At 40.5% G+C, this 15,122-nt stretch overlaps 1 protein-coding gene across 2 annotated transcripts in view; it reads right to left on the reverse strand.

Annotated features, from left to right (window-relative positions):
* The window catches only part of ncapd3 (non-SMC condensin II complex, subunit D3), a 78,756-nt gene that overhangs the window by 21,177 nt on the left and 42,457 nt on the right, over window positions 1-15,122 (reverse strand). For both annotated transcript variants that reach the window (XM_068053919.1, XM_068053918.1), the window contains exons 22-28: window positions 13,937-14,051; window positions 13,005-13,112; window positions 11,926-12,164; window positions 11,056-11,135; window positions 8,944-9,081; window positions 7,680-7,813; window positions 4,104-4,300 (exon numbers count right to left, since the gene is read on the reverse strand). In XM_068053919.1, coding sequence (XP_067910020.1) covers window positions 4,104-4,300; window positions 7,680-7,813; window positions 8,944-9,081; window positions 11,056-11,135; window positions 11,926-12,164; window positions 13,005-13,112; window positions 13,937-14,051 — 1,011 coding nt within the window. The remainder of the gene's footprint in view (window positions 1-4,103; window positions 4,301-7,679; window positions 7,814-8,943; window positions 9,082-11,055; window positions 11,136-11,925; window positions 12,165-13,004; window positions 13,113-13,936; window positions 14,052-15,122) is intronic.

Genomic DNA, 15,122 nt, shown 5'->3' on the forward strand with positions numbered 1-15,122 from the left:
ATCTCTTTCCCATCCTTCCACAATAATTACATTAACTATTTGCCTTTCTCCCCACCCCACAAAGCTTATCTTTAACATCTGACCTTCCCTCCCACATACTGCACAAAGTTTAAGGTTCAACCCTTCCCATCATCCCCTATACCCATTACATGTATTTGACCCTGCTCCCAACAACTCCCATTCTGATAAATTTACCTCTTCACCCCCCACCACCCCCGCCCAGTGTGGCATCTCGTTTCCCCAGACAGGGATCTGAAGGCCCGGGAGTGCCGGCCACCACGCCGAAGATTGTGGCAAGCCCTCAAGATCACGGGCGAGTAGATTTAAATTAAACATTCAAATCAATAAAATTAAAGTGTGGTCCCATCGCCCAGCGACAGGGGGCTGCCATGGAGCCTCGTTGCCGCCGGGAGGATCGGGCTGGGCCCTGCTGGCCAAGACCACAGCAGGCCTCATCCGAAGCCATCTTCACGCACCCACCCACCACCCCCCCGCCCCTCCATGGATCCTGACATTGAGGGCTTCTTAAAATCCAGCCCGAGCCGTTTATAGACAGGTTAAGCAGATTTATATTAAACAAAGATAATTACAGCACAGGAACAGGCCCTTCGGCCCTCCAAGCCTGCGCCGATCCAGATCCTCTCTCTAAACATGTCGCCTATTTTCTAAGGTTCTGTATCTCTTTTCTTCCTGCCCATTCATGTATCTGTCTAGATACATCTTGAAAGACTCCATCGTGCCCGCATCTACCACCTCCGCTGGCAATGCGTTCCAGGTGCCCACCACCCTTTGCGTAAAGAACTTTCCACGCATATCCCCCCTATACTTTTCCCCTTTCACTTTGAACTCGTGTCCTCTAGTAATTGAAACCCCCACTCTGGGAAAAAGCCTCTTGCTATCCACCCTGTCTATACCTCTCATGATTTTGTACACCTCAATCAGGTCCCCCCTCAACCTCCGTCTTTCTAATGAAAATAATCCTAATCTGCTCAACCTCTCTTCATAGCTAGCGCCCTCCATACCAGGCAACATCCTGGTGAACCTCCTCTGCACCCTCTCCAAAGCATCCACATCCTTTTGATAATGTGGCGACCAGAACTGTACGCAGTATTCCAAATGTGGCCGAACCAAAGTCCTATACAACTGTAACATGACCTGCCAACTCTTGTACTCAATGCCCCGTCCGATGAAGGAAAGCATGCCGTATGCCTTCTTGACCATTCTATTTACCTGCGTTGCCACCTTCAGGGAACAGTGGACCTGAACACCCAAATCTCTCTGGACATCAATTTTCCCCAGGACTTTTCCATTTACTGTATAGTTCACTCTTGAATTGGATCTTCCAAAATGCATCACCTCGCATTTGCCCGGATTGAACTCCATCTGCCATTTCTCTGCCCAACTCTCCAATCTATCTATATTCTGCTGTATTCTCTGACAGTCCCCTTCACTATCTGCTACTCCACCAATCTTAGTGTCGTCTGCAAACTTGCTAATCAGTCCACCTATACTTTCCTCCAAATCATTAATGTATATCACAAACAACAGTGGTCCCAGCACGGATCCCTGTGGAACACCACTGGTCACACGTCTCCATTTTGAGAAACTCCCTTCTACTGCTACTCTCTGTCTCCTGTTGCCCAGCCAGTTCTTTATCCATCTAGCTAGTACACCTTGGACCCCAAGCGCCTTCACTTTCTCCATCAGCCTGCCATGGGGAACCTTATCAAACGCCTTACTGAAGTCCATGTATATGACATCGACAGCCCTTCCCTCATCAATCAACTTTGTCACTTCCTCAAAGAATTCTATTAAGTTGGTAAGACATGACCTTCCCTGCACAAAACCATGTTGCCTATCACTGATGAGCCCATTTTCTTCCAAATGGGAATAGATCCTATCCCTCAGTATCTTCTCCAGCAGCTTCCCTACCACTGACGTCAGGCTCACCGGTCTATAATTACCTGGATTATCCCTGCTACCCTTCTTAAACAAGGGGACAACATTAGCAATTCTCCAGTCCTCCGGGACCTCACCCGTGTTTAAGGATGCTGCAAAGATATCTGTTAAGGCCCCAGCTATTTCCTCTCTCGCTTCCCTCAGTAACCTGGGATAGATCCCATCCGGACCTGGGGACTTGTCCACCTTAATGCCCTTTAGAATACCCAACACTTCCTCCCTCCTTATGCCGACTTGACCTAGAGTAATCAAACATCTGTTCCTAACCTCAACATCCGTCATGTCCCTCTCCTCGGTGAATACCGATGCAAAGTACTCGTTTAGAATCTCACCCATTTTCTCTGAGTCCAAGCATAACATTCCTCCTTTGTCCTTTAGTGGGCCAATCCTTTCTCTAGTTACCCTCTTTCTCCTATATTCAACTGCATTTAAAAAAAAATCTTGTCTATTGATGTTAGCAGGACATTTTCCACATGCTTTCATTGCACAAATGCCAGCAGGCAAAAGCAGAGCTTTTCTACCTTTCCCTCAACCTGTAAAATAAATTTCTCCATTGGGTTTATAGCTTTGAGTTTGCTTCAGTTCTCTAAGATGCCCCTATGCCAGGAATGTTAATTTATTTTCAATTTGATGTTGAAAATCAGTGTTATTACCCAATAACTCAGCAAGTTTATCCAATAAGCAGCTAAACTACAGACCAGGAAGGTTCCAGGTTTGATCCATGGTTTGTGCTGAGTATGAGGTACAACAATCAATGCTCCAGATTTTGGGGGAACAGCCACAATTCTGGCATTGATCATTATCTAGTGACCGATGCTAGAAGTGGGCATATGTACATGTCGGATGAAAACAAGATCAAACTTGGCTGTGATGTCCATATGATATGCAATCTGCTAAAAATCACCACTAAGCTTTACACATGAATACAGGATATGCCAACTAGCTGATGGCCCAAAAACCAATTGGCCTCCATTTTATACAATAAAAATGGGCTTGATTGAATAGGTGGCAACAGTGAAGAGTAGAAATCTTTTCATTGCAATGCACTGTAATGGACTTTGTCAGTCATGGTTTAGGCTTAGCTGCAAACACTCAGCAATTACTGAGACCCAACAGACCCATCAAATATTCCCAGTGTTGTTTTACTATTCAAAGGACAAACCCCAAAACAACTTTTGATTAATTTCAAGAAGTATTTGAACAAGCTATACTTTATTTCTATAGCTAACATTTTCCAAACTATATAGCAGAAAAAAAATGCAACTGAAGAAATTATTGAAAGTCTTATTTTAAAAAATATTGAGGGGGAAAAAAATAAAATCAATGCTTCCAATACATGGCACCAAATGACCAGAATTCAAGTCAGACTAAATAGCAAGCTTTGTGCAGGAATCCCAAAGCTGAGAAAGATGTTCCTTTTCTACATGGTTCATTAATGGTCACCCAAGACCCAGATAATCCAAACAATAGGGGTTGAGAGTTTACATTCTGAAGTCAGGACTCTGCAAGAAAGACAAGTTTTTTTTCAAGTCAGTACATTAGAGATACTTGCCATACTATTGTAGGTGACCAGATTAGGAAAGATGCAACAGCTATCCTGCATAATGTGGGTCTTGTACTTTGACTTCAGCTCATCCAAAACTCTGCTGCCTGTATCCTAACTGACACCAAGCCCCGTTTTGGTCACCACCCCTGTGTTCGGCAAACCTACATTTTCTCCCAGTCCGGCAACATCTAGATTTTAAGATTCTCATTCTTGTTTTCAGATCATTCCATGACTCTCCCCTCCGTTTCTCAGTAATCTCCTCTTGCCCTGCAATGACTTGATAACTGCAGGACTTATTCTTTAATGGAGATTCAGCTACTTCAGTCGAATAACAAACCTGATACAATGTAAAGGTATTACCTGTTTAAATTACTAAAAATCATTCACAATGTCTCAAAGGTGTTATAATGCATTACTACACACAAGCAGATCACACAGCTTGTGTATAAAGATGTGCTTGTTAAAATATGGAACAGAAACATGGAAATCTTTGAAATTGCGACAATATTATAATATACTCACTAGTTCACCTTATTTAACTATACTGTGAGCATCAAGTCCATTGCCGTTCGCCTGTTTGTAGTTACAGATCAATTACCTGAGATATGAGCTTTTTCTGCGCTGCCTGCATAACTGCATTAGCCATGGCCATTTCATCATCCACCTCGGCTTCGTCCGCAGGTTTAGTTCTCATAGAAGAGAGCTTGATCTCCTTGCAACTCATCACCACAAAAGTATCCGAGAGTAACTCATTCGCCTCCATATCCAAAGGAAGTACCCCATCAACGAAACAGGCTGGAAAAACCACACGTACATATTATAACTTTTCCAAAAAATAACCAGTCTGAAATTGGCACTTAACTGAAATTTTATATGCCCTTATATTTTAGGGAAGATATAAACTCTAGAAATTTATATGTTTTAAAATTGGAAGTGTATTTAATTTTAAATCTGGACTATTCAAAGAAATATGGATTTAATAAGTATTTTTATAATGTTCCTTTCTCAATCATTATTCCATTAACACAAAGCTTGCATGCATTGTCATAGAACTGTTATTTTACATGGATCAATTCACTATTTTGTTATTTGACACTGCCAGTACGCAGCAGTTTAACTGTTAGTTTGTGTGTATTAAGGCTAAATGTTGTTTAATGTTTACACAAGGACAATTAGAGCAATTTTTTCGTCAAAAATAAAATTAGAAAAGGTTCTAAGCCACATAGACTCAAACATCAGAAAATCAACCCCCCTATCTGTATTGGGTTATCTAATTATATCTGGTATGGTGTAAGGTGACACAGAAGCTAAAAAAAAAGAAATCAGCCAGGACTACACTCCGATTGATGCCCAGCGAATCCTGTGCACAGGCGATGGCTGAGGACAGGAATGGGCTCAGCAATGATACTCCCTTTGCCGAATAGTCCATCAAAATTCACACTCACAGTGACAGGGTTGGGGTGGGCTGGGCAGAGTGGTGCATGGAGACTGCATGGCGTACATGGCCCTCGTTATAAAAACAGAATTATGAATCGGCGTGATGATAAATGGTCACCTGAACATCAAATTGAGATTGCATACAAATTAGGAGCAGAAGTAGGCCATTTAGCCCCTCTAGCTTGCTCCGCCATTCAATAAGATTATGGCTGATCTGTTTGTCTCAAATTCCACACTTCCAACGTCCCCCAATAACCTCTATCAACCCCCAACTTAAAAATATTTGATGACCCGGCCTCCACCACCTTCGGAGTTCCAAAGTCACACAACCCTGCGAGAAAAAATTTCTCCTCATCTCTGTCCTAAAAGGACGACCCCCAATTTTAAAACAGTGCTCCCTAGATCTGGACTCCTCCACAAGAGGAAACATCCTAACCATAGCCACCTTGTCAAGACTGTTCAGGATCTTATAAACTTCAATCAAGTCTCCCCTCACTCTTCTAAACTCCAGTGAATACAAACACAGTCTGTCAAACCTTTCCTCATAAGACAACCTGCGCATTCCAGGTATCAATCCAGTAAACCTCCTCTGAACCGCCTCCAACGCAGTCACATCCTTCCTTCCTTATATAAGACGACCAAAACTGCAGTGGGCTGAATTTTACGAGTGCGCCACAGTTTGCGGCGGCACACTCTAATGGTGGCATGTATCCCATGAGGATGCGCCATCCCTGAGCCCCCGCGATATTACGCGCCAGGTCTCACTTAAATAGAGGGGGCAGAACGGCCATCCCTGATGATAGAGGGGGCAGCCGCCGTGTCCCCAGCAACAGCGTCCGGCGCCACCGCGCAGGTGCCATTTTTAAAGGGCTTTAAGCCCTTACAATTTATTTTAATTTTTAAAGGTATATTATTGTAAAATTTTATTAAATAAAAACTGTTGTGATGGAGGCCCTTCCCTAACCCACCCAATGGTCATTTCATTGCCCAAAATGACCAATTGGATTTTTCAAAAACCCGAACTTTCCCCCCACAACCTTCAATCTTTTGCCCTTCAACCCCTTCCAACCAACCCCACATCCAACCAAAATTGTTTTCCCCACTCCTCCACCCATCCCGCCCTGAAAATGTTATTCCTCCCTCGCTCCCCACTAGGTTCTCGCCTTGGAACTCCGTATGGAGTATGAAGGCCTAACGGAGACCGTAAAAATCAGCTGCCACCTGCATTTAAGTTAATTTAAATATCATTAAGGTTCATTTTAACATGGAGATGAAGGGCCCACCACCAGGCGACTGGTGGGGGGTGGGATGGCTGCTGCACTGAAGTCCCCCTGCCACCAGTAATATGTGTCGGGCCCTTCTTGACGTTGCGGGTTGAGGCAGGCCTCTCCCCATAGAATTTCACCAGCCCCTGCGCTGCGACCTATGGCCTCGAGGGGCCGATAAAATTCAGCCCAGTATTAGAGATATGTTCTCACCAATACCCTGTATAACTGAAGCATAACATCCTTACTTTTATTTTCAGTTCCTCTCGCAATAAAGGATAGCATTCCATTAGCCTTCTTTATTACTTGCTGTACCTGCATACTAACTTTTTGTGACTCCTGCACTAGAACACCTAGATCCCTCTGCACCTCGGAGTTCTGCAGTCATTCTCCGTTTAAGTAATACTCTGCTTTTTTATTCTTCCTGCCAAAGTGAACAACTTCATATTTTCCCACATTATATCCATCTGCCACATTTTTGCCCACTCACTCAATCTATCTATCTATAACAGTCTGCAAGCTTCCTATGTCCTCTTCACAACATACTTTCTTACCTATCTTTGTGTTATCTGCAAATTTAGCTACCGTGTCATCACTCCCCTCATCTAAGTCATTGATATAAATTGTCAAAAGTTGAGGCCTCAGCACAGACCCCTACATTACTCCACTCATTACATCCTGCCAATCAGAAAAGGACCCATTTATGCATACTCTCTGTTTTCTGCCAGCCAGCCAATCTTCTATGCATGCTAATATGTTACCCCCTACACCATGATCTCCTACTTTGCGCAGTAACCTTTTATGTAGCACCTTGTTAAATGCTGTCTGGAAATCCAAGTTCAGTACGCCAACGGGCTCCCCTTTATCCATGGTACATGTTACTCCTTCAAAGAACTCCAATAAATTGGTTAAACATGATCTCCCTTTCACAAAGCCATGCTGACTATCCCCCATTACCTTGAGTTTTTGTAAGTGCCTAGTTATAGCCCCCTTAATGATCAATTCTAACACCTTCCCCAAGACAGACGGCCTACCGTTAGCTGTTTTCTGCCTCCCCCACTTCTTGAATAGAGAGGTTATATTTGCTCTTTTGCAGTCTGATGGAACCTTTCCAGAACCTAGCGAATTTTGAAAAATTAACACCAACACATCTACTACCTCATTAGTCACCTCTTTTAAGACCCTAGGATGAAGTCCATCAGGACCCGGGGACTAGTCAGCCTGCAGCTCCATCAGTTTGCTCAGTAACGCTTCCCTGATGATTGTAATGTCACCAAGTTCCTCTCTTCCTTCCACCTCCTGATTTACAGCTATTACTGGAATGTTTTTTTGTATCCTCTACACTGTTGAGATTACGCTATTTTGAACCCCTCCATTGTGATGTACCTCTAATAATCTTAATGTATTATTCTCCATTTAACTTGATTTACAAATGCACTAGAAACTTCCCAAAGGAACAAACAAATCCATACCTAGAATATTATTAGCAATTTTATTAGTGATGCTGAAGCGTTGCTCATCTGTGAAATGTTCCAACAGAAACTTGTAAATAGTCATTCGCTTCTCTCTGTTTTTACTCCCCTTCAAGGAAAACAGTTTCTTCTCCCTGTCAGGACAAGACAGTTGGTCAGGTTGTGTACTACTCTCCAAAGATGCTAAATATGTGTAATAAGACAAACTTAGGAAGTTACATGGTGAATAGCCAAATAGGAGCAATTTTATCAACTGCTTAAAAATGCTGAAAGAATTATGGCACTTCATACAATGATCTTACAGGTGTGAAATGGAGACCCATATGCACCGTTGGAGAATTATTGCTCTTTATGAACACAACTGTTGCTTGAACATTTAAACAGAGTCAATGTCACAATTCATACCCCTTTGAAAAAGCTTGAAGTTACAATAATTCATTTTCTTTCTAACCACTTTACATCAACAGCGAGCTTTGAAGCCATCATAGGACAGCACTTGTTTGAAGCAGCTACTGAGCCCACAAGTATAAAATCAGCTTATCACTAAATATTACCCTAGGATTTTCAGCTTCAACTGGGCAATTTAATTTACATTACGCTTACTAACAACCAAATGCAAAACAAGATTGGTGGGAGTAAATACAATGGAAAGGCAATTTAAAAAATTGGCACTGATCATGAAACCCCAGCTCAAAACACTAAATTAAGCAAATTCAATGTAGTAGAGACAGTGGCAGCACATTAAGAAAATATTAATTTGTCTTGCTAACAGATAAATGGTACAACTTGCCCAGACCACTTCACAATGAAAGTGAATTCAGAATCCTGCGAATTTCCATACCTGTAGCTCAAAATATCCACATTTGGAATTTATAATTTTAAGAAAATCTGATTCATGTTGGACAAAATTGCAACTTCGAAGATGCACAGCATTACTGACAATCAAAGGGAAAGGCTAAAACAGAGAGCAAGTTGTCTAAAAACAAATGAAATCACTGGCACCTTTTTGTGTTTGAACAGATTACAATTTAGTTTTAAGAATGCAAACACTATCGTTATTTCATGAAATAGTCCATCGGTCTAAAACTAAACATCACAGAATATACCCTTAGCACTTATCTTACTCAATTGCAAGAGTCAAGGGTCACCAGTTTATACACAATCTATTAAGATGTCATTGATTAATGGGTATCTTTTGCATGGCTATTGTCAAAGTGAGTTACTATAATTTTCTGTTAATCATCTAGAAGTAAAGCTTACATACCGGTCAGTTTGAGGAAATTTATTGTATTTTACATGTTTTTCATAGCCATTAAAATGCAAAATGCATTCAATAAAATGTTGAGAGAACATAACTGGGTTTCTTTTCAGGAGCAGGTAGACTAAACAGAACTGTGCAAATCTGAAATAGAATAGAAATCAGTTTTACATACAGTCGATTTGCAGAATGGAATGTCAGTATGAAATCACATTAAATAAAAGCAAAATGTACAAACAGAAGCACTGGATTCTGCTTCAAAATTAAGGCATTGGCGGAGCGGGCAGAGGGTGTTCGAAATTAACCGCTTTGTTATTACTTTGCCAAAGTAAAGGCAAACCCAGGTTAGAACTTCAACACATACCAAGATGTGGTAGGATCAGAGGACATAAATAAAAAAGGGAGCTGAGAACAGTTATCAGGAAAACAGTTTTACACTGAAGATGCCAACTGTTTGGAATGTTCTACCAAGGAAAGTGGAAAAAAAAGGAGTTACTCAAAAATCCATTTGGTGGCTAATGTACTTAAAGGGTGAATTTCAATAGGCCAAGTGACCTTTGCTCACCCTCATTTTTTTTTTATATTTAAAGAGGGCTTGGCAGGGTAGATGCTGAGAGGTTCTCCCCCATGGTTGAATAGTCCAGAACTAGGGCTCAGTCTCAGGATAAGGGGCCAACCTTTTAGGTCTGTGACAAGGAGAAATTTCTTCACTGAGGGTTGCGAACCTTTGGAATGCTCTACCGCAGAAAGCTGCGAATGCTCAGTTGTTGAGTACATTCAAGACTGATCAATACATTTTTGACACGAAGGGAATCTGGAGCTATGGGGATGGGGCAGGAAAGTGGAGCTGATGTAGAAGATCAACCATGACTTGAGGGGTTGTATGGTACACTCCAGCTCCTATTTCTTATGTTGACTATCCTTTAAATTATCTGTGCTCAGCTGGTCTCATAACTGCACATGATTATAATTTCAAGGCAATAATACAATTAAAATTGTTCTTTTCTTTTGTTAAGAAAGCCATTGGCTGCAGAGACAGTTCACTAATCAGTGTGTTGCCATGGTCGATGCAAGCTCATGTTGCAACACAACAATGCACTTCCTAACTGCTGGTACAGGGGAACACTGCCAGGGAGAATAGACTGCTTTCCATCTAAAAGTTGTATATAAATGTGAAACAAAATTAACATGAAAACTGTGGAAGTCTTACAAAAAAAACCAGAAAAGTTCAATTTTTTTTTAAAAAAGTGGACAACTGCCTGAAGCTGAACCAGACTGTTCGCAACCTTAGTGTCATATTGGACCTGGAGGTGAGCTTTTGACAACATATTCATGTAGTTATTAAGACCACCTACGTTCACATCCATAACATCGCCCGAGTCTGCCGCGCCTCAACTCATCTGGTGTGGAAACCCTCATCCATGCTTTTATTATCTCTAGATTTGGCTATTCCACACACTCATGGCCAGCCTAGGAGTAAACTACCCTACACAAACTTGAGATCATCCAAAACTCTGCTGCCCGTGTCTTAATTCACATCAAATCCCGCTTACCCATCATCCCTGTGTAGGTTCCTAGTTAAGAAATGCCTCGATTTTAAAATTCTTATCCTTGTTTTCAAATCCCTCCATTGCCTCACCGTTCCCTATCTCTAATCTTCTCAGCCATACAAGCTTTCAAGATATCTGCGTTCCTCCAATTCCGGCCTTGAGTAACCCCGATTTTAAATTGCTCCACCATTGGTGGCCATGCCTGCAGCTGCCAAGGCTCCAAAGCTCTGGAATTCCCACCCTAACCCTCTTGACCCTCCTTTAGGATAGTCCTTAAACCCCAACTCTGACCAAGCTTTTGGTTATCTCCCCTAATATCTCCCTTATGTGGTTTGTCATCAGTTTGTTAACACTCCTTGGGACATTTTACTACATTCAAAGCACTATATAAATACAAGTTGTTGTTATTTTAAGTGCTTTTTTAATAATAGTCTTCGGATCACTCAGCCACATACAGCATGCCATTCACAAATCTTATGGAATTCCATTCATTGTGGATTTAACTTGCATTCGTTGTCACAAAGTTTTTGATATCGCAAGTAAACAAAGGTTAAACAAAGCCAATTACCTCTGAATACTTTCATCTGAGTCCACCAGAACACTCACAAATCTGAAGAAAAGGGAACCCTTCCATTTTATAAACTCTTCCTGCAAAGAGAGAAAATAAACAAACTCCATATGCTTATATTCTAAAGAGTGAAAATGATTCAGTTTATCTTCCATTTGTTTGATTAATTTTTCCAAGTTTTTGCCTCAGCCAGATTTGGATGACCAGGTTCAGCTACAAAATCCTCAAAGGGCTGCGTTGGGTTCCACAAATAGATCAGCCACGGATCCACACAGAACTACCTACAAATAAGCCTCATCAACAAGCCAATTCCAACAGGAAGTAGAGGTGAAATGTCCAATAATAGCCACAAAAAAAAAAGATTTTAAGGGAGGAGTACTTTCACACAGTAAGTACACCTACTAAACTACTTTCTCTTTCAAGAATTTGCTTTGTTACAAAGAAGCTAGTAGTCTAAGCAATAAAGTCCAGCTATGTGATAAATAGCAAGTGTATGGCAACTAAATCTGAAGACAAAATAAAGTATGAGTGAGAATCAGGAAATGGTTAAACCCATTATACTCCAAATGAAATCAATACTAAGTACTAATATTTAACAGTGCATTCCTTGTAAGTACATAAATGTATCAGACATGACTTTGTAGGAAATTAGTTGTCAAGAGCAAATGCTTGTTAATATGTTTTAGTCCAGAAAGAAATGGAGTTAGATAAATGTCACTTCAGATTTTATAATAACAGGGTCACTGCTTAGAGAGAATACAGATTACAAAGTAAAGTAGCAAGTCAGGATTAGGGAGGCAGAACAGCAAACTATTCACAAATATAACTCACAGTCATCGGAATATTAAAAAGAGCAGACTCCTCACCTACCTGAAGTAAGTTGGTCAGCATGACCAGAGTCTGTTTGCGGATAAAGGGGTCATCATCCTTTAAGCAAACAGCAATGTTAGGAATGTAGCGATCTACCATAGAGGTATATCGCATACAGAGGTCACACATGATGATGATAACATTATTGCGAACTGCTACATTTTCGCACACCTCTAACTCTCGTGCAAGGGCAGCGATGCATTTCTTTGCTAGGTCTTCATGTTGTAGGCACAATTTTCCTGTGCAAAGTAAAATAAGGTGATACTTCATCACTACAAACAATATAGAGTTGAGTCTGAAACATAGTTGCTAAGAACTGCAAAAAGTCAAGATTTCTTTGGGTCCCTTTGAATCAGGAAGTGTTATCAGGCATCAAAACTGGGCCTACTCATGATGCATGCATGCAGGCATACTTATGCTCAGTTTCAATCAAATGCAAACCTTGACTATTTTTTTGTCCCTTCCACTGTCTAAGCACACTACAGTGAACTGCCTAGAGAGATCCACAACCTCGCCTCAGAATGGGAATTGAAGCATGATCCATCAAGTCTTTATGGTCTAGTTCCAATTCATAACAGTTTAAGATTTTTTTTAAATTAAGCGACAGAAAAACTGACAGCTCAATAAATTGAATGCAAACTCAAAAATTCTAATATGCAAAAAAAATTCATCTCCTGATTTCTGAAAGGTCTAGGATTTTGTAATTTCGGCTGAAATTCCCACTTATAGCAAAAAAATTGTTGATGCGGGCAACCGAGATGTAGGATCACTGATCTCCCATAGACATATCCCTATTATCATCGTAATGTTTTACACGGACTCCTCGATGTCTCTGCACGTTTATCCAGTGTGCAGATAAGTCAAACAGACAAGCTTAGTCCCTCCTTTGAGCCTGGTTTTAGCTGGGTGCTAATAAAGGCAGGATAATTTGACTTCAGCACACCTTAGATTAAAGAAAAACAAATGCCATTCCCAATCCTAGTCACTACTCAGCTGTTCCTGTTAGAAATGTACAAGCATGGAATAAGTTAATGGAATAGAAGAAACTCTCTCACAAACTTATGCTGAAAGGGTCTTACCCAAAGTAAAAAATGCATGTGCTCGGATAACAGAAGGCACAGCAGCAGATCCTGAAAACTGAGAGAGGGGCTGTGAAGTCGGGAGATTGTCACCATCTGAAACAATAGCTAAAGAACAAAATACAATTCAGAAACTTAGACACCTTGCTCATCAAGTAAGTAAAGGCTAAATGTTTAAATAATTTAAATCAAACAGCAAGATTTTTTTTCAGCTAAAAGACCTTTCTGACATTAAAGGGAATTTATTTCCAACTCCAGGAATCTGGTTAGATATCAACCAAGTTTCCCATCAATTAAATCTTCAAAAATAATATAGCAGAATTCTGAGAAGCTGCAGCACTCATTTCGTATCCGTCATATTACAAATATCTGTGTCACTTTTTTGAAAAAGGTCTTTTGAAAGATAAAAAGTTCCCCAGCAATTCCAAGTACCTAAAGTGATAGAGATCAGAGGCTGAGGTTGCAATCATAACTCATTTTAAAATTGCCAATTAGGTTACAAAATTTGGACCATGATGTCCACAATTGATCTGACCAGTTATACTTAAAAAAAAAAATGGCTCGAGTCTGACCTGAAGAGTGAAAAACAATTAAACACCGACCTCAACCAGTCTTTGCTCAAAGGCAATTAATCTTTGCAGTCTTAAACAGGGTAACATCAGAATTATATACAGTTTAATGCACCTGAATTTAAAAAAGACCTCATTATCCAAATTACTGTTGCAGGACATCTTCAGAAGATGTTCAAAGGCATATTGCAGTCTGGCTTTCTCTCAGTTAGCATTCTGAAGCAGACAGCGACAGGGTAGGCCAGAGATGCAATGGTAGCGAACCACCAATTAAGATGCAAGGGCAACTTGTGTCATACATCAACTTCAGAATATTATTCTGCATAATGAGATTTCTAGAAAACAAAAAGGCACAGTTCTCACCAGGGTCTAGGCTGGTAGGGGCAGCAAGAAATGACTGAACCAGCAGGAAGATGCGCTTCTCAACTTTTGCAGGACACAGCTGTGCTACTTCACCAAGTGTGAAAAGGTGCTTCACCTGAGCAAACACAAGACATTGTACCTGGAACTTAGTAAGTCTCATGAAGTAAAGAAAATGGCAACATACATCTCCTATAGGATTCCTGCTGCTGGAGAATGAAGGTCACTTGGAAAGAAAATCAACACCACCAAATAACATGCTTTCAGAAAACCTTTTGAACTTTTGTTCCCAAATTGGTTAAAGGATTGGAATGGAAACCTATAAATATACTTGATCCAATACACTTCAATGTTGTTACATGGGGTGCACAATGCTCTTATATTCATCATTTCAAACTACTCCCCACACTACTACAGTCACAGGCATATAATTAAGAAATTAATACTTCATTTAGTATTTTATAGTTTAACATCCTCTTTCCAGGAATGCAAAATCTGCAATTAGAACCATAGAATCTTATAGCAAAGGAGGCCAGTCCCTTGTGCTTATGCAGTCTTTGAAGAGCTGTCCAATTTAGGCCAACACCCCAGCTTTTAGCCCTGCAAATTAGTACTCTTCAAGTACATATCTAATGGCCTTTTGAAAGTTACTATGGAATCTGCTTCCACCACACTTTGATAGTGTGTTCCAGATCCGAACAACCCTGTGTGAACTAATTTTTCCTCATCTCCAATTATTTTAAATCTATGACCCATTTACCAATCCACCTGCCCGAGGAAATAGTTTCTCCCTACTTGCTCTATCAAACTCAATTTTCCATAGCTCAAATCACAGTATTAAAAAATTTCACCACCATTATTATGCTTTTTCAGAGTGTGGTTGCATAGCAATTTTACACACTCAATTTACTTAAACTCTATTAAAATCAGTGATTTGGAGTCTTAAAGAGACATACAAAAAAATCTGCTTTCATTCTTTGAATATCCACCAACTTCTTTGAATAATGTTTCCTTTATAACTTTTGAATATTCACCTTCTATTGTTAGGTAAGAATGCTCTGGGACAAGTTACTACTCATTGCGAATTATCCCAACGTGCTCTCTCTGTAAAAGATAGGTTCATGTTCTCACTCTACCATTTCACGACTGACAATTATTCCCAAAATATTTAAGGTTGCAACACTCTTTT

Source organism: Heterodontus francisci, chromosome 22 (genome assembly GCF_036365525.1).
Source record: "Heterodontus francisci isolate sHetFra1 chromosome 22, sHetFra1.hap1, whole genome shotgun sequence".
NCBI lineage: Eukaryota > Metazoa > Chordata > Chondrichthyes > Heterodontiformes > Heterodontidae > Heterodontus > Heterodontus francisci.